The sequence below is a fragment of the Balaenoptera ricei genome, chromosome 12 (genome assembly GCF_028023285.1).
Source record: "Balaenoptera ricei isolate mBalRic1 chromosome 12, mBalRic1.hap2, whole genome shotgun sequence".
NCBI lineage: Eukaryota > Metazoa > Chordata > Mammalia > Artiodactyla > Balaenopteridae > Balaenoptera > Balaenoptera ricei.
In genome coordinates, this window is record NC_082650.1 from 21,590,315 (window position 1) to 21,610,111 (window position 19,797).

At 40.5% G+C, this 19,797-nt stretch overlaps 1 protein-coding gene across 1 annotated transcript in view; it reads right to left on the reverse strand.

Moving 5' to 3' along the window:
- Positions 1-17,217, reverse strand: part of PHACTR2 (phosphatase and actin regulator 2) — a 196,752-nt gene extending 179,535 nt beyond the window's left edge. The window contains exon 1 of the mRNA XM_059941077.1: positions 17,048-17,217. Coding sequence (XP_059797060.1) covers positions 17,048-17,060 — 13 coding nt within the window. The 5' untranslated portion in view covers positions 17,061-17,217. The remainder of the gene's footprint in view (positions 1-17,047) is intronic.
- Between the last annotated feature and the right edge of the window lie 2,580 nt (positions 17,218-19,797).

The following is a 19,797-nucleotide window of genomic DNA, read 5'->3' on the forward strand; positions in this document are numbered from 1 at the left end:
CCAGGATATTGGGTCCTACATGGCAAGGCAGTATAATATGTGCTGCTTTCCAGTTAACTGATTAAAACACAATTTATTGGCTTTTAAACATTTCTAAAAGCAGTATATGCTTATTGCAAAAGCAAAACTCAAAAGACCTCAAACAAAATCGAAAAGTATGAAGTAAAATATGAGCATTCGCCTTTCATTCCCCAGGGATTGAGAACTGCTAATAGCTTGGGATATACTCTTTCCAGACATCACCTATGCACACACAAATTGTTTTTACAAATACAAAACTAGTTTTATATGCCATAATCACATTAACTTATTTTTAACAATAGTTCAGAAATATTTCTCTCTCCTCTGGGTATTACAACTAAGTTTTTTTCCTCCCCTCCATGTATTAAGAGCAAGATGCATTTAAGCACACTGATACATTTTAGGTATTTTGAAAAAGAATTTCTCTAAGGAAGGAAATTGGAAATGTTCAAAAAAAAATGGATAAAAAGTATCACTAGACTGAGTCTTTTCCAGTTGAATGCTGGTTCTTTTTTTGGGTGGGGGGTGGGCCGAGCACAGCTTGTGGGATCTTAGATCCCCAACCAGGGATTGAACCCGTGTCCCCTGCAGTGGAAGTGTGGAGTCTTAACCACTGGACTGCCAGGGAATTCCCAAAGGTCAGTTCCTTTTTACTCCTTACTTATGGCCAAGTTTCATGGGCCTCATTCTTTTTTTTTTTTTTTTTTTAATTAATTTGTTTATTTATGGCTCTGTTGGGTCTTCGTTTCTGTGCGAGGGCTTTCTCCAGCTGCGGCAAGCGGGGGCCACTCTTCATCGCGGTGCGCGGGCCTCTCACTGTCGCGGCCTCTCCCGCTGTGGAGCACAGGCTCCAGACGCGCAGGCTCAGCAACTGTGGCTCACGGGCCCAGTTGCTCCGCGGCATGTGGGATCTTCCCAGACCAGGGCTCGAACCCGTGTCCCCTGTATTGGCAGGCAGACTCTCAACCACTGCGCCACCAGGGAAGCCCCGGGCCTCATTCTTTTGATATCATCAGATCCTCCTTGGGAAAAAATATTTTCTCTTTAGGTATATGGTACTTCATTCTTCATGAGATATCAAATTCAATACATATGTTACTGTAATTGTTACATGTTCTATCTTCCTCTGCAAGGAATCCCTACAAAATTTACATTTAAAAAATTCTAGATATAGTTTAATGGCAATCAGAGAAAAAAAAAAAAAATCAAGATTCCGAGGAACTACATCTGAAGTATAAGGATTGTATCAACATCATCAAGAAGGCAGCCAGGCTTTGCATTTTTGCCTCCAACTGTACTTCCTTCTAACTATCCTTTTCTCCTTAAACTTTTAAAATTTATATAATGAGAATGTATACATACACCACTGTGTTACATAGAACATTTTGCAGCTTGGTAACAACGGCACAAGCAGTGAGTCAGCCAGCATATATTAAGTACCTACTGTGTGCCACATACTGCGCTAGGCCTTAAGGAAACCAAGGCGAAGAGAACTTTGCCCTTGAGCAACTGCTCAAGGTGGGGACCTGGCTGACAGGGACAGTGGACGTGAAGGACCAATGACAACACAATGGTATGTTGGCCAGGGGAGCTCAGGGAATAAGTAGCCCTGCAGTGATGTGGAGAAGGATTTCCAGATGGTGACAGATGAGCCACGTGTCCTGAAAGACAAATAGGAATCCACCAGGTGAAGAATAAGGAAAGAACAGTGGACAAGGAGAAGAGCCAGAAGCAAAGCAGAGAAGTAAGAGGACGGGGCATTGGAGGTGAGATTAAGAGTCTGGGCGCCGGGCCCGGGGCTGTGTGACTAAAGGTGGGTAATAGTGTCGGCGACACAGGTGGGGGCCAAGCAGACAAGAGCTTTGTGTGAAATCTTTTTTTTGTTAAATAAACTTATTTATTTATCTATTTATTTTTGGCTGCGTTGGGTTTTCGTTGCTGCGCGCGGGCTTTCTCTAGTTGTGGTGAGTGGGGGCTACTCTTCATTGCGGAGCACGGGCTCTAGGCACACAGGCTTCAGTAGTTGTGGCTCACGGGCTCAGTAGTTGTGGCGCAGGGGCTTAGTTGCTCCGCGGCATGTGGGATCTTCCAGGACCAGGGCTCGAACCCATGTCCCCTGCATTGGAAGGCGGATTCCTAACCACTGCGCCACCAGGGAAGCCCTGTGTGAGATCCTGAGAGCATGGGCAAGATCACTGAAGATTCTGTCAAGAACTAGGAAATAAACTGAACTGCCACTTAGTTTAAGTAAATGTAAAAAATTCATGAACACCAGCCCATACACATGAATCATAGGAAAACTACTCAGGCTCTCATAGGAGTCTATTATTTTGGATAAAAGGATAACAATCTTGATTATCTGGTTTCCCAGACCACAAAAGATAAGAAACTGCACACGTAAACATTTTTTATTTGGTATCTATATATGATGACGGATGTTAACTAAAATTATTGTGGTAATCACTTTGTAAGATACGGAAGCCAAGTCACGATGCTGTATATCTTAACCTTATACAGTGCTGTATATCAATTATATCTCAGTAAAACTGAAAGAAGAAGAAAGAAAGAAACAGCACATAAAAAGGGAGGGAAATGAGAGCTGCCAGAAGCAAGTACACTGAAAACAGCAAAAAAGGGACAGCTGAGGGTCTGAAGACACAAGGTCGGAAGGCAGGGGGGCCAGAGCAGGCTGAGGGGGAGGCCATCGCAACCACCTGAGAGGTAGCTGTGAGGATCAAGTGAGTTAATATTTGTAAAGATTTAAAATGCATGTAGACACTAAATGAGTCTGCTGTTATGTTATACTCGTACTAGAACCAAGTATAATCAACCCTATATTTAGATGAGGAAAGTGAGGCCTATGGATGTGCCCAAGGCACCATGCCAGCCAGTGGAAGAGACTCAGCCAGGAAACTAGACTCTGAGTCTAGTTTCTTTTCACGACTCCAAATATTAGAGTAAGTTCAATTGGAGAAGGCAGACAAATGTGACTAGATATAAGAAAGAATTGCACTTTGAGAATGATTCTCATGCAAAATATAAATTCAAGGGTTGGTGGTGGGTGCGCATCCTCATAGCGGCTGGCCTCCTGAGTCCTGTGCCGTTCCAGAGAGGCTGGAGCTATGGCAACAAAATGCCCTTCCACAATGAGGCGGCCTGAGAGGGCTGGGGGGCGTGTGGGAACACATCCCCTCATCTCCTGAGTTTTCCTTGTTGACTAAGTCAGAATAAAACCTGTGCTGTCCTCCCAACGTCTTCTGTTGACCTTTTCCATAAGCTAGCATCCACTTTGGTCTCTCTCTCTCTAATATGTCCAAATCCCCTACCCAGTACTCCAGTCCCTGCTCTAGAACTGGATCTCCATGCCCAGTCTGTGTGTGCAAATGCTAGGGCTGCCCTAGTTTTCATACTCTTGTCCTTTCCCTGGGGGTTTGTACTCCCCCCCTCTGCATCTGCTCCCCACCTGCCATATAAACACATGCCCTTCATATGCTTGGACCCCCTAATTAATGAACTTCTACTGGAATTTCCAGCTGATTTCCCTGGTCCCCGGTCCCCAGATTGCATATCCAAGTACAGACAGCTTCAAGATAACAGACTGGGACAGTTGTGTTTCATGGACATTGTGACCAAAGCCATCTGGCTGTCCTCCCCTGAGACAGCCTTTGTGGCCAGGACAAATATAACCACATTTCCCTGAAAAACAATAATGCATGCAACCCAAAGGGTAAATTGCGTTTGGCTTTCCTTCTGCATAAAAGTCAATGGGAATCAGATTTGGCATGGCCCATGCCTCATGAGTTGGCAAATGGCCAAGCATAGCCTCAACCAGACATGCTTTTCATATGTCATTACAACTTGTCCCATGTGCAGTTAAGCTGTGCATGAGGCTGATCTCTGAAAATACATACATAAATACACTCCTTTGCCTTGGTTTCATATCTGTAAAAGAAAAACTGATCACTTGAAATGTTTACATATTTCACCGGAGAACTGTGAGAAATGAACTATATTTGTAAGCATTTTTGAAGATGAAAGGGATATTATTGAAGCATGAACAGTATTCTAAAAAAGTCACTTATTTCTTGTTCTGCATTTAAAACACAGTTTTGTGGGACTCGATTTTCTTTTAAAATTACCCAGGAACCCAAAAGTACCTTAGGAGTTTTTGTAGTTTTGAGGCCCTATGAAAACCTTCTTTGGAACTTCTAGGGACAGAGCCAATGTCCGTTAGCAAAAAAGACACCTTTGTTTATAGAAGGTTAGAGTTGTGACAAGAACTGACACAAGCCAGGAAATATAAAAGTTAATGGTGGTGCTTCATTCTAAATGTATGATACAGGGCTCCTGGTTTTCTACAAAGTCTGGATTTTGAAGACAAAGTTGGCTTTAATTTTCAACTCTCTGGCTTTTTTCAACTAGAGTCATAGTCACACAGTTATTTAAACAAATGTCTTTGAACTTTCTTAATTTAAAGGAGTGACCCTTAGGTTAATGAATGTTGTAAAATGCGTATTGTTGGAGCAAATGAGTTGGCTCCACCTACTAACATCTCTTCTGTAAGTACCACAGACAAGCATGATGGGCGCTGTGAAGGCTAAAGTCTTGCAGGGGACACTGCACCATACTGGCAGTTCTCAGATGTCAGGATTGGCCATCTTTTCTTTAATCCCCTTATTAAAAACGTCCTAAGTTAAGCTGCTTGCAAAATGGATGGCTGCCAATTTTCCATTACTAAGAAAATAACACCCAAGTATATGAAACACAGAGGCAGGCAGCAGGTGATAAATTAAAAGCAAGTTGGGTGGATGAAGTTTTCAGCACGTCTCAGTCAAGGTAGGGAACCTCGGGAGTGCTCTCCGTAGGGAGAGGGTGAAGAGAACACAGCCTTCGGGTGAAGAGAACACAGCCTTCACCTCCACTCCCAGGCAACTGTCTCACTGAGAGATGCTTCTTCATTTACAGGTCAGTGCAGGTCTCCAATAGGATCTATCAGAGCACTTTTGTAAATGGCACATGATCTTTATAATTCTAGTAATAATGTGATTTCATAATGGCAACAATCAATTATCTTAAAAACACACGAAGCAGTGGAAACTTGCTCTGTCTGAGCAGCTTTCTTAAATGTCCCTTAGACGGGCAATGAGTCTCACCAGGGGTATACAGTGGGGTCACCCATGAAATATTTTTTAAAAATACAGCTATCCTTTTTCCCCCATGGGAGATTCTGAATTAGTAGGTCTGGTGTGGGCCTGGGATGGCAATAGGTAGGTAGGCAGGTAGATAGATAGACAGATAGATAGATAGATAGGTAGGTAGATAGATAGACAGATTTTAATTCCATAGGTGACTCTGATGGGCTCCCCACTGCTTGTCCTAATGGTAAATGACTACATCACTCAACTGCCAGTAAAAATTAACTCATCGTTTCTATGTAAGTATAAGCACACAATAAAAGATATACCTCAGGCTTTATTTCAGCCAGTTTATCCCTTTGCCCTCTTATTGAACACGTATCTTCTGCCAGACGCTGCACTAGGGGATGAACTTATGAAGAAGACATAGCCCCGTCCTTAGGTGCGTGTGGCCTAGTCAAAGAGGCAGACACAGAATAGCATTATAGTGCACCTGACACATGTGGGAATGGGACAAGATAGTGTTCTGCGTGCGTAGAGAAGGGAGACCACTAATTCCATCCCGAGAAATTGCAGAAGGTTCCACAGAGGAGGGGACTCTTGAGCTGGGACTTACCCAGGGACAAGGCTTTTCAAGGTGGTGAGGGGGGATTGCGGCGATGGGGGTTCCACACGGAAGGATCAGCATGTTTAAATTACGCGTGTTTCTGGGGAGTGATGAGAAGTGCAGAGCGGTCAGACCACTGTGAGAGTGAGGGGGGTGGGGAGAAGAGGCAGGAGGTGGAGCAGGAGGGGCGGGGCGGGGTGGGGTGGACACGAGGAATGTCGATGCAGGGGTGACATCACAGGCAAAGGCAGGATGAGGGGGTCCCTCACAGCCTCTGATACTAGCGGCTTCGTTTGCAAAACCATTTAGAGTTTAAAACCCTCTGCCACACTTTTTCAAGTGATCCTCGTTTGATTTAACATGAGATAGTTAAATCAAATATTATAAAAGATGGTTTTAATGAATTTTGTTGTTTCCATTAAAAGTTCTATATTAACCCTAGTGTAAAAAGCACCATTTAAAAAAAAAATTTATATCTTTATTGGAGTATAATTGCTTTATAATGTTGTGTTAATTTCTGCTGTATAACAAAGTGAATCAGCTATACATATACATATATCCCTATATCCCCTCCCTCTTGCGTCTCCCTCCCACCCTCCCTATCCCACCCCTCTAGGTGGTCACAGAGCATCGAGCTGATCTCCCTGTGCTATGCGGCTGCTTCCCACTAGCTATCTATTTTACGTTTGGTAGTGTATATATGTCCATGCCACTCTCTCACTTCGTCCCAGCTTACCCTTCCCCCTCCCCATGTCCTCAAGTCCGTTCTCTACGTCTGTGTCTTTATTCCTGCCCTGCCCCCAGGTTCTTCAGTACTGTGTTTTTTAGATTCCATATATGTGTGCTAGCATACGGTATTTGTTTTCCTCTTTCTGATTTACTTCATTCTGTATGACAGACTGTAGGTCCTTCCACCTCATTACAAACAACTCAGTTTTGTTCCTTTTTATGGCTGAGTAATATTCCATTTTATGTATGTGCCACATCTTCTTTATCCATTCATCTGTCGATGGACATTTAGGGTGCTTCCATGTCCTGGCTATTGTAAATAGTGCTGCAATGAACATTCTGGTACATGTATCTTTTTGAATTATGGTTTTCTCAGGGTATATGCCCAGGAGTGGGATTGCTGGGTCATATGGTAGTTCTATTTTTAGTCTTTTAAGGAACCTCCACACTGTTCTCCATAGTGGATGTATCAATTTACATTCCCACCAACAGTGCAAGAGGGTTCCCTTTTCTCCACACCCTCTCCAGCATTTATTGTTTGCAGACTTTTTGATGATGGCCATTCTGACTAGTGTGAGGTGATACCTCATTGCGGTTTTGATTTGCATTTCTCTGATGATTAGTGATGTTGAGCATCTCTTCATGTGTTTGTTGGCGATCTGTATGTCTACTTTGGAGAAGTGCCTATTTAGGTCTTCAGCCCATTTTTGGATTGGGTTGTTTGTTTTTTTGATATTGAGCTGCATGAGCTGCTTGTATATTTTGGAGATTAATCCTTTGTCAGTTGCTTCGTTCACAAATATTTTCTCCCATTCGGGGGTTGTAAAAGCACCATTTATTAACCAAAATACCCAGAAAAACAAATTATCAAATCTTCTCCATGCTTTAATATTTAAGGTTACTGTCAGTTCAAAACGATCTGAAACTCATTCTGGTGTGTGTGTGTGTGTGTTTGGGGGGGCACGTATCAGATGGAACAGGACCTATCTCTCTATCACTAAAAAGAAGGACGCCTGTGGTGAGTCACATGATACAGCAAGTATAGTATCGGTGTCTAATAGTGGCTCTGACCCAACCACTCAGCACAGATACAGGCAGTGATGATTAAATCATAGCGGTTTTCTTTGGGGTCTAATAATGTAACTTTTCTAGTAGATGAAACTTGACAAGCGATGTTTAACATCTCTTATTAGTTAAAACTTACATGTGAAGTCTCACCAGAGAACATTTTTGCAGCTATGGTGAATCGTTACTCAATATTTAATTTGCTTGAGAGACGCTGGAGGAGGAAACACGCTTCCTGATTAAGAAGTAGGTGACTAAGTCTCTCCATACCGCCTTCTTAATCAGGTCCACATACTCCAAAAGGATGGATTACAGAAAGCCTGGATCCAACCTACTGTGTTCCTATCCTGGTGTGTCATCCAGAAGCAGTCTTTTGCCTCTGCTTTTTTCTTTCAGCTGTTTCCTTGGAGGTCTCTTCACCCTGCCAGCCTCACATTAGACCCAGAAGCAGATAATTCACAAACACAAATCCTCAGCTAGACTGGTCTATTCATTGTAGGAGGAAAGAGGGAGATGAGGAAGAAGAAAGAGGGGGAGAGGGAGAGGAAAGGGGGGAGGAGCGGTTGCTTACTTCTGCCAGGTAGGTATTTCTAGCTGTCTGTAACAGTAGTTCTCATCCTGGTTGCCCATTAAAATACCCTCGGGAGCTTTTAAACCAACACCAATGTCCTGACCGCACTCCAGGGATGCTGATCTAATTTGTCCAGGGTGGGGTCCAGAGATTGGTATAATTTAAAAGCTCTCCAAGTGGTTCTACTGGACGGCCAGAGTTGAGAACTATTACTCTAACTCTTTGGAGGACACAGCAGATGTCTATGATGTGTCAACTGCTCTCAAGATGCTTAAAGAATGGCAAGAAAAAGATGAAGTGGGAGGGTAATCTCAGATAGACTATCGTGAAGTACAAAGCTGCACGGTGAGTTCTGTTAGTGCCCTGAGGAAAGGCAGGGCTTCAAGACCAGTTGGGAAAATCTCCTGAAGGTGGGATGTGTGCTGAGCCTCGAAACAGAGCTGGGTTTTCGTCAAGTTCTCTCTCCCCTCCCGCACTGTCACACCCCAATCTAGAGCCTTCTAGATGGATTTCATTCTTAGGGGCTTCCATTCTTGCCTCTCTCCCATCTGTTCTTCCCATGGTCATGCCTTGAAATCATCAGTCCTGTCACGCCACAACTCCGCCCAAAACCTATGGGTAGAATAAAAGCCAAGCCACAGGCTTTTCCTGATTGGCCTGAGGCCCCTTCGTGAAGTTCACAGCACTCATCCCAACCCAAGTATTTTATCTATTCATTATTAACTTCTGCTTTCTCTGCTAGAATGAATTTTCATTATGACAAGCTCTGTCTCATTCACTTGTACCCACACTGACTAGCACAGGGCCTGGTGCAGAATGAGTGACCAGGAAACATTTCCTGGATGTATGGAAGAAAGAGTGACTGAATGGTGAGGAGGAAAGGCCATTCCAGGTGGGAAGAATAGGAAGAGCAAGGGTAAGAAAGGGAGACACGCATGCGTGTTTGTGTGCATAGAACAGAGAGTAGGACAGCTTGGCGGAAGTAGAGGCTGCCTGGGAAATAACTGACAATAAGTACGTCCTGTACAGTCAGGTCCACATAGCAACAGATGTCAACATTTGAACTTCACACCTGTAAAGGTGTAAAAACTGCCCCAGGACTGAATGATCCAGGACTAGGAAAGGAAATCATGTTTCTAAAGCCCGAAAAGTAATGAGGCATAATTTTAGTTACTGTACATAATTAGAAGATTAAATATTTGGAAAAAATTGGTTTATGTGAGGAAATTCAAACTGTAATTTTGGGGGAATAGATAGCTGGATGTTAGGGAATTATCTTCTAATAAAGAACTATTCAGAGCTACTTATCAAAATAATTGCAGATACTTTATATCAAACAGTAGGAAAACCTGCTAACCTCTCTTTGAAACTATGGCTTCTCTTGACGTATGTATCAAAATTTAAATAAAAGAGAGTACTATCTCATAGCATGTTCTTCAAATCTTGTAGTGGTTCACAGGGTAGTATAGAGTTTGAAAAGAAGTAATGTGAAATGTAAGCGTTACTGATGAAAGACCTTGCTGTGCACAGGTGTTGTAAAAAGAGACATAGCCACCACTATTCTGTGACCTTCCCTCTAACCACGATCTCTCTGAAAGAAAATGAAAGGGTCAAATTCTCCCATAGTCCAGAATAATGTCTCTGCACTTTATTTAAATATCATTTTAAAATTCTTTTGTGCCTCTTTTCATAATTTCTGTTAATGATCTTAATATTATCATATCCTTCAAGTGAAAATTTTAAATACTCTTTTTATAGTGGTAATAAATTTTACAGGTGGACTCTATCAAAAAGCATCCTACTTTACAAATTGTCATAAATGTATGAATGTTTATGAAAAAACACAACTATCTTTTTTCTTACCATGTACCGACTTCTATCTGATAGAGCATTTAGATATAAGATCGTCTTTGACCTTGATACTTAAAAAAGAATTTCCTTTTGGAAAAATTGCTCTGAACTAATTAAATGACATTCGATTTAATTTTTAAATATTTATTATATGCTTACTGCGTTCCAGGCACTGTACTCGATGCTATGGAAGATACAAAGATGAAGAATTCCCACTCTCAAAGCAAGATGACAACATGAAAAATGCTGGGTTGAATTTTGCCATTGTCAAAAAGAGTTGGACTCAGGTTTACAAATCACTACTTATTAGTGAGCCCTTACTTAGCTTCAGCTTCCTCACGTGTAACTTGGAAAATAACATTTACCTACAGATTGATTGCAAGGTTAACGGTGCAACCTATATAAAATACTGAAGTTGGTGCCTAGAACATAACACGCATTCAAAAAAAGTAAGCTCCCTTCCTTTTAAGACATTTAACATTTAAATAGGATTTGCCTTTGTTATATATGTTCTTGATGCCTGACCTACAAAATAGAACTTTGAAATTAACTTTTTAATGCATAAAATCTCTTATTATCAGTTTTTAATAATTCATGTGAAATGTTAGTTTGGATAAATAAAATCTGCACATTGTTCCTAATCTCACAGATGTAATTGAATCCCACTCATTTCCAATTCAGGTTTGAGTCCTAGCTCCCTTTCCTTCTTTATTTCATCTGATGGTGAGGCTAATGAGCAGTGAAGTCCCCCAAAGCCTAGAAACGAGGAACAAGAAGAGAAATCCTGGACAGAGCTGACACAAATATTTAGTCTCTAAAGAAACAAGCATTGATATTTACACAAGTGAATAGTCTGTTACTTCCCCCAGATGGCTTCTAAATTAGGAAACAGGAAGTTGAGAAGAATTCAGGAGAGAAAGAGTAAGGTGAAAATGGAAAGCATAAATGAGAATGAAGGGCTTTTAACAGTGACCCCCCAAATTTGAGTTATATACTTTGTAACTAGGCATCCCCAGGAGAGCCTGTAGTTAACACAACTGGGAAACGCTGCCTTCTGTATTCCATCTTGGGAACTCACAATAAATATTAGCACAGGCTAGGATTTACATGCTAATTCTATTAGCATGTTTAGAAACCTGTTTAACACTGTTAAACTCAGCAATTCCCAGAAATGCCTGAACACTAATTCTGTGTGTTTGCGTGCGTGCCTGTGCACAGGAAAGGGAAGGGGTGGAACTTAATTAATATCCTGTGAAATTAATACGCAATGGCATATAATTTAGAAAATGGGTAGATTATTGATTTCCCTCCTCTGCCACCAAAGTGTATTCTTGCTGGTTCTTTATGTCTTTTCCTCACCCAAGAAAGCCATTTGACAAGAATTTCTATTTTATCTTACAGATACAGAAATATCACAATTCGTTTTGCCTTTGGAAAGAGGAGTGGTTGCAAAGGAAAAAAACTCTCAGCACTAATCCCAGTGATCTGAAAAATAAAAAACCAAATCAAAACCCAAAACAAAACCTGAAACTTTGTTTCAGAAATAAAGACGTCATGCTGTTTCTGCCAGGACACTCTTAAGCCAAGTCCTCCAGTTCATTCTCAGGAGGCCAAAGTTATTGCACAATTAGAGTAAAAACTACTAAGAAAATTTAGTGCCACTTTTAGAGTACTTTCATGTTTTAACACCTATTAAACCTATTTTTCCTTTTGGCATTTTTGTTTTAAAGGACAGTGATTTCTATAATAATATTGGCATTCTGAAAACAGATGTTCCAAAAAGCAGATTACTTATCGTATTTTAATCTCTCCCTTAGAAATATATCTTTATATGAATCCTGGGTGCTCTTAGAAATACTTATTTGATAAACTATGACCTGCTACAATAGCACAATAAACGTCACAATAAATTCAAAGGAGAATGCTGTAATTATTTGTTTTATAGCTAATAAAATGTTCAATAATAACTATTTTTTACAATAAGCAGCATTTCAGAGAATAAGAATGAATTTCTTTTTTAGTTAAAAAGGAAATCTGTTCTAAATTTTTATTTAGTTCCCCTACATCAAGATTGATAATCCCCCTCTCAAAGGATCCACACACACGTACATATATAAAGTATATATTATATACATACACAAATACATGTGTATATATTATGTATGTATGTGTATATACCGTTATATTTCTAAAAAGTATCATGGTTAAGAAAATTATAGATACTAAGACAAGACATCATGAAAGTAGGAGATTAGAGGGAAAAAATTTAAATTGTACCAGATATAGTTTTCAAAGAGTCAAATGTCCTAGAAAGCATTCATTTTAAAAACAAATTAATTCACATAAACTATCTGCTCCATTAGGTAACCATTCTCCTGAATCACCTTCTTCAGTCGTTCAGGAACTTTGCTATATGGCAGCCTGAGCTGTGAAGGTAAAATTCTCCTACAAAAGTTTTGAACCAGTTTTAAACGAAATGTCTTTGTGCTTACATTTTCTTATATAACAGCCTGGCCTTTACCCAAATGATTTCAGTGTTTAGGTGCATGTTTCTCGGGGCCTGGTCTTATCTCCATCTGTGTTGAAAAAATTTTCATTTCAAGAAGCATTTGAAAGTCTCCTTTTTCTCCACTACACCATAGGATCTCTCACAGGCTTGGGGGAGAAAGGGCAGGGAAGCATTAGCTGCTGTTGGGTTTACCAGGCTGAATAAAACAAAGCATATGTAAAATAGAAAAGATTTTAAATTGGTGTAAAAAACAAGCAAACAAATAATCCTGCATTATCTCAAATCCATGGTTAGTAAGGAATTGTGTGTGTGTGTCTGTGTGTACACCTTTTACTGGATTAAAAAGTCATCGGTAAACAGCTACTACAGCTAGTGGGTCACACAAAGATGTTTCAAACCCAACAGTTCCAAAATGGAACTCATTATTTTTCCCTTAAAACTCCTCTTGTGTTCCACAGTGCAGGACTATTGTCTTAGAGTCTCAAACTAGAAACCTCAAAGGTCTGCTTTGACTGGTCTAGCTCCCCCTGCCTCCTTATCCACGCCTCATGCTCTACAGATCCGTATCCAAGGCATCCCTCAGTCCCACCCCCATTGCACCTCCCACATCGATTTCCAGTTACACTCTTGGGACAGCCATGTGACTGACCTCCTCTGCTACCTTTCCACACCATCACTGCTCTGCTAGCGCCGCCCTGCTAGAGCATATATTTGTTCATAAAGCAGTCCTGCTTCAGTTTTCTGATGGTTCTTTAAACAGCCAACATGCATTCAGTATTACCATTGTAACCAAAGCTTTACAGGTATTATATTTTTTATTTTTTGGCTGCGTTGGGTCTTCGTTGCTGTGCCTGGGCTTTCTCCAGTTGTGGCGAGCGGGGGCCACTCTTCATTGCGGTGCGTGGGCTTCTCGTTGCGGTGGCTTCTCTTGTTGCGGAGCATGGGCTCTAGGCACGCGGGCTTCAGTAGTTGTGGCACGAGGGCTTCAGTAGTTGTGGCTCACAGGCTCTAGAGCGCAGGCTCAGTAGTTGTGGCGCGTGGGCTGAGTTGCTCCGCTGCATGTGGGCTCTTCCCGGACCAGGGATCAAACTCGTGTCCCCTGCACTGGCAGGCGGATTCTCAACCACTGCGCCACCAGGGAGGTCCTACAGGTATTATCTTATTTTCTCTTCATGACAATCCTATGAGATGGGTACGATTATTATTGGCACTTACAGATGAGAAAATAAATGGATACAGAATTTATATAGCTTGTTCACGGTCATTGGGATGGCAGATGGCAGAACCAAGGTTCATCTTAGAGTACCAGCTGCTCTTGACCGCTCCATTATAAACCTTTCTTCAATCTGGTTCCCAAGTAACACTCCAGTCTCTTTTGCAAGGAGCTCATAGACTGTGAACTTCTCACATTCAGTAATTGTACATCAAGGGTCAAAAGCCCTTAAGCCACTGGATAGAATGTAAGCTGAGGGCTCAGGGCTCTCAGAGCCACCTGCCCTCCAACTGAGTGTGTCTCTTATGACCCACATGGGAACAGAAATATCTTGATCCCAAGTAAGGAAAAATTAGCTCAACACATGCTACAGAACTTCTTATAATACTCTACCCCTATAAAATATGGAATCACATTTCAAAACATTGCTTTTCAGAGATTAATCACACACTACTAATCAACTTTGCTTCAGCATCTCTCTCAGCTTTCGTAAGAACCACTTGTTGAAGGCCAAGTAGAGAAGTAGCAAAGGGACACAAGTGCGGGGACAGAGTAATGTAGATGGCAGATGTGTTCACAGACTTGTTTTTCTAAAGGACCATCCATCTGAGTTGTTATGGAACTTATAAGAAGAGACAGTCGTATGAAAAACAAAAGAAGACAAGGTTAGATATTGCTTAGACTGCCCTGACATATTCTACATACAGTATTTGATAAATATTTTATTGCTATTCCAGAAAAAGCTTTTAAAGGAATACATAAGCCAGCAATTATGGGAAAGAGATGTGTCCTTCTCAGAGATAGTAGGAATGTCAGCTCTTTGCTGCTGAGGAGAGGGTGGACAGACTCACACCGGCACACTTGCTGAAATGTCCACGTAGACATCGAAAGAGCCAGAATACCAGGCAGTCATCCTTCCTTATTTGTTAATCACAGAACACACACACAAATATCTCTGATGCAGCCTCTGTGTGATCTGAATAAATGAGAGGCACTCAGCTTATGTGCAGCCATTGTTGCATTTCCTTTCTAACAATTATCCAAACTCCAACACAGAAAACCCTGCTGGAAGAAGGCCTGGCTCCTTGCAGCTGATGGTCCAATCATTAGGACTGGTGCTCAGCTCTTAACTGCTGGCCTCTGTTATCAGGGCTTAAACCCACTTCTGATTAAAAAAGTTTAGGCAGATATTCAACATTATTATCTTGCTTTAATTAAACTGGAGAAGTTGCAGTACTCCAAGTTAACTGGGTGTTTTGGTATAATGGTAAAGCTATTTTGAGGGGTTTTTTTGGGGGGCCACTTATCAGTACTATCTTAAATGCCTTCCTTATAGTCAATACCATTTATTGAAACAGTGTGTGTGTGTGTGTGTGTGTGTGTGCGCGCGCGCGTATGTGTGTGAGAGATGCATGTTTACATTGCCTTGCTATAAGACGTGCTGCTTACATCAAGAAATTACCATGAAAAGTGATCACTGACAGCCAATTAACCATTATAAGAAAGATGTTATTTCTGAAATAGTCAAAAAAAGTCTTTTAAAAGCCTGTTATTCCACTCACAGGTATACACACCTATATTTGGGATTCCACCTAAAATCTGAACTGATATAGACACTGCTGCTTTAAAAGCCACTTGACACAGTGCATAAATATTCCTAAACGTGTCAGGAGCAGAGGTATTTTATTAATGGCATTTAAAAGCATAAACAAATATAAAATTGTGAAAACACTTATCCCCCTAAGCTATAGTTGACCAAAAAGTAAATCATAATCCTTAGCATTTTTTAAACCTACAAAAAGGCTGCTACAGTAGTTTCTTTCTTTTTCTTAAATGGCCTTTAAATAAATATATGGGTCAGTTAAGAAAGGCATTTGCTTGAATTAAAGTGATAGTTCTGCCAGGACATCAGTATAATTAATTGTGGGTGGCAGGAGTTTTAAATGAGGCTAAAATAGGGATTCCAGTTTATTTATTTATTTTTTACTCACTCTACTGCTGTAATTAGAGAAGCTTTGGGCTGATCTTGAAATTGTGCCTTGTCATGGAATATCATACCTACATGCTTATATGATAAGCCCTATGGCATATTTTTTTAATGATCAAGATGGGGGGGTGGATAATGCATATGAATCAGCCCAGCCTCTTCCTTCCTACTACTACTATGCAGACACACGCACGCACACACACACACACACACACACACACACCCCCTAATATGTGTTTCTTTCACAACTCTCAATGTTCATCCCTAATAATGTACTGTTCCAATTTATTTCAATGCTTTCAATGTCAAATACAAAATTATTTTAGTCACAGAGTTTTACTCCTGGTAAGCGATTTCACAGAACTCAAAATACTCTGCCTTCAAAATCTCTGCTTGCCTGCTCTACCTGCACCAAGGACTGAAACAGCTACATTTCATAAACAAACATGTTTTACTAAAAATGGGTGGTCTCACTGTGTAGAATGTGTTTTAAATGATGTATCCTCTTAGCAGAGCTGACCGTGTATCAGGCGCTGCAGGGCATCACCGTAAAACTGAGAGCAGCTGAGTAACTGAGCCAATGCCTTTCAGGAGGCAGAGAATCCGTAACACATTTGGGAGAATTCTGCATTTAGCGTCAATAACACTGAAATGGGGAATAATCCCAGAGTGCGTATCTTCTACAAGTTCAACACAGCGAAGAAAAAAGAAAAAGTTCTGCATGAGAAGTAATTTTATGCTAATCATGTGATTGGCATTAGAATACTTCCGTAGCCATGTATGTCTAGCTGTCAAGTAAAGATATTAAAAACAAATACATTATGAAAAGGTACATGATTGGCCACTAATGTCTGTGCTCTGAAATTAAAATATCAGAGGATACTGAGACATTTCCTACATCGCATCTAACATGAAGACTAAGCATCAGACGCAAGAATTCTTCTGCTATTACACTCTGCATGCTGTCATGTTGAAAAAACATTTTTGTTCAGCTCATTAACACCGTCTACCCTTTGCCCCCCGCCCTTAGTAACAGTTTTATCATCAACTATATGCCTTTTTCCCCCACTGTTCTGAGCACAAAAGGATCACCAGCACACATCCTGCAGCCGAAATAACAGTGCAGTCTTCCAAAAGGTGAATGTGGAATTACAATCTGCGTTCCCAATTCCTGAACTTGAAAGCAAACACTGATCGCCTTGTGGACAATGCAGCAGGGTTAAACACATTACATAGTTCCCGGTCCTGAACATTTAAGTGCAGAATAAGACCAACAAATAGGCAAACCTTCTGCAGCAAAGGGTGCAGACTGCAAACGAGCCCAGAGGCTATGAAGAATTACATGCTTGCTTTACATACCGGCATTGTCCATGTCTCAGGAGTGGCGAGGCGAGTTCTGGAGCCTGGCAGCTGGGGAGCCCTGGCTCTTCTCCTGGCTAATGAAGCACCCTGCCCTTCTGCTGATTATCAGTCCTTGCTGGCACACAGAGCATACTTCATGCACTGTTTGCAGGAGACACCGCCAGGAAATTTATATCTCCAAGGATGACATACAGCCATTAGCTCCATTACAGGCTGATTAAGAGAGACTGAGCCTATCAAGTGGATACTTGAATCCACTGGGGTTTTCACCTCTGTTCCAAGCAAAGGAGAAAAAAAAAAAAATCACTGCAACGTTGAGTGTATTGCACATTTCCGAAAAGCAGTGCACATGTTATGCAGAACACAGTGCTTTTCCAAAAGATGACAGAGCAAACATGAGCAGGAAGAGGCACAGATAATTTAAAAGGTAAAAACAAATTTTTAAAAATACGATAAATTATCCTTTTGGGGGGACTAATCTAAACATGGTCCAGCCTCTATCACTGACATCACTGGATGACTGGGCAACTTTTCAATTCAGAATTTTAAAGTTTATTTTTGGTTATTGTTGTTGTTGTTGAGAGTGGGCAAGGAAGAGCAGATCAAACATTCTAAAATAAAGGCTATCTTTAATATTTCTGCTCTAATTAATGCTAACAAGGTGAGTATTCTCATTCCATTTTTGTTATGTTTTCATCATGACTGGCGTTCCTATTTCTGGTCAGATTTTCTGCCCACCTATGCTAACAGAGAAATTCAAAGGGATTTCACTAAATGTCACTAATAACACAAGAAATAATTGTCAAAAGATGTCAGGGGACCCTATAGTATGTTACAATCCGTAGCCATCTGAGCGACAGAAACTTGAGGATCAAGAGAAATGTATTTACTAACAGAAGAAAGTCCATTTCACTACTTTTCTTTAATTTGGCTATGTAAAGATGACCCTCAAAGACACCTGAGACAGCTTCCGGGGTCAGAGCATAAGAATGGGCAGAGTGCTGAAGCAATCATGGGCTGTGCCCTGAGGCTGTTAATGACATTAGACTCTGGGGACAACACAACTCTGTTTACTGCATTTTCTCAGATATAGAAAAAAAAATACAATGGCCTCATTTGACCTATGATACAATGAATCCACAGCACATAAGTGCTCTACAGGTTTTTTTATTTTGACAAGTTTTAAAAACACAGTTCTGGTGTTATCAAACCCCCAGCATTGTTAAACTTTAAAAAGCAATTCATTTATTTAGTATTTCTTTATGTCATTGGAATTCCTAGTGACAAACAACTTGCAAATTATAGTCTAGTCTTCTATTTCAACAGCTTCTAAGTATTTTTTTTTTGATGTCACCAAATTTTCCTATAGATTTGAGGTTCCTGTATTGTTTAGGCAAATTACTTCATTTGTGATATAACATATATTTTCCTTAAAGAAAAGTTGCATTTCTTGGTGATTTTGCCCTGAGATTTTTACCCCCATTATTTTAATTCTGTCACACAAATGTGAGGATATATTCAGAAAAACATTCTTCATATGTTTTTGAAAATTACTTTGATCCCCTAAGACTCAGATCACTGTGGCTTCCATAACTCATCTACTTGCCCTGATTAAGACTGCCAACTACCCAGAATGAGTGTCATCTGTAGAAAATCTAGGGCAAACTGACAATTAAAAAAAAGAAGAGGAGTTAGGGAAATACAAAAGCTAAATGAGAGAGAAGAAATATCATGAAGCCTGAGATTTCGGTAAGGAAGAGCTAAGAAGTGTCATCTATTGGCCATGCATACTGACTAATATGATTATAATTTATATTATCTTTGCACACAGTTCAAAATGTGACTCGATTATTTTTATTAATACAATCAGTCCCCAAAGTACAAATGGATTGTGTTCTAAAAGTTTGTTTTAGAAACAGACTCACAGACGTAGAAAACAAAGTTATGGTTACCAAAGGGGAAAGGTGGGATGCGGGACAAATTAGGAGTCTGGGAGTAACATATACAAACTACTATATATAAAATAGGTAGGGACTTCCCTGGTGCAGTGGTTAAGAATCAGCCTGCCAATGCAGGGGACATGGGTTCGAGCCCTGGTCTGGGAAGATCCCACATGCCACAGAGCAACTAAGCCCGTGAGCCACAACTACTGAGCCTCTGATCTAGAGCCCGCGAGCCACAACTACTGAGCCCGTGTGCCACAACTACTGAAGCCCACGTGCCTAGAGCTCATGCTCTGCAACAAGAGAAGTTACCGCAATGAGAAGCCCATGCACCGCAGCAAAGAGTAGCCCCTGCTCGCAGCAACTAGAGAAAGCCCACATGCAGGAACGAAGATCCAACACAGCCGAAAATTAATTAATTAATTAATTATTTTAAAAAAGATAACCAACAAGGACCTACTGTATAGCACAGGGAACTCTACTCAATGTTTTGTAATAAACTATATAGAAAAGAATCTGAAAAAGAATATATATATGTGTGTGTGTGTGTGTGTATATATATATATATATATATATATATATATATATAATCACTTTGCTGTACACATGAAACTAACACAGCATTGTAAATCAACTATACTTCATTGAAAAATAAATTCATTTTTTAAAAAGTTTGTTTTGTTGATTATTTGAAAAACACTTTTTCTCATAAACACTGATTAGGTTCCAAGAACAGGACATTAAACGCCGTTTAACTCATGATGTGATTTATCTAAGATCCACAATCTTTTATACACAATGATA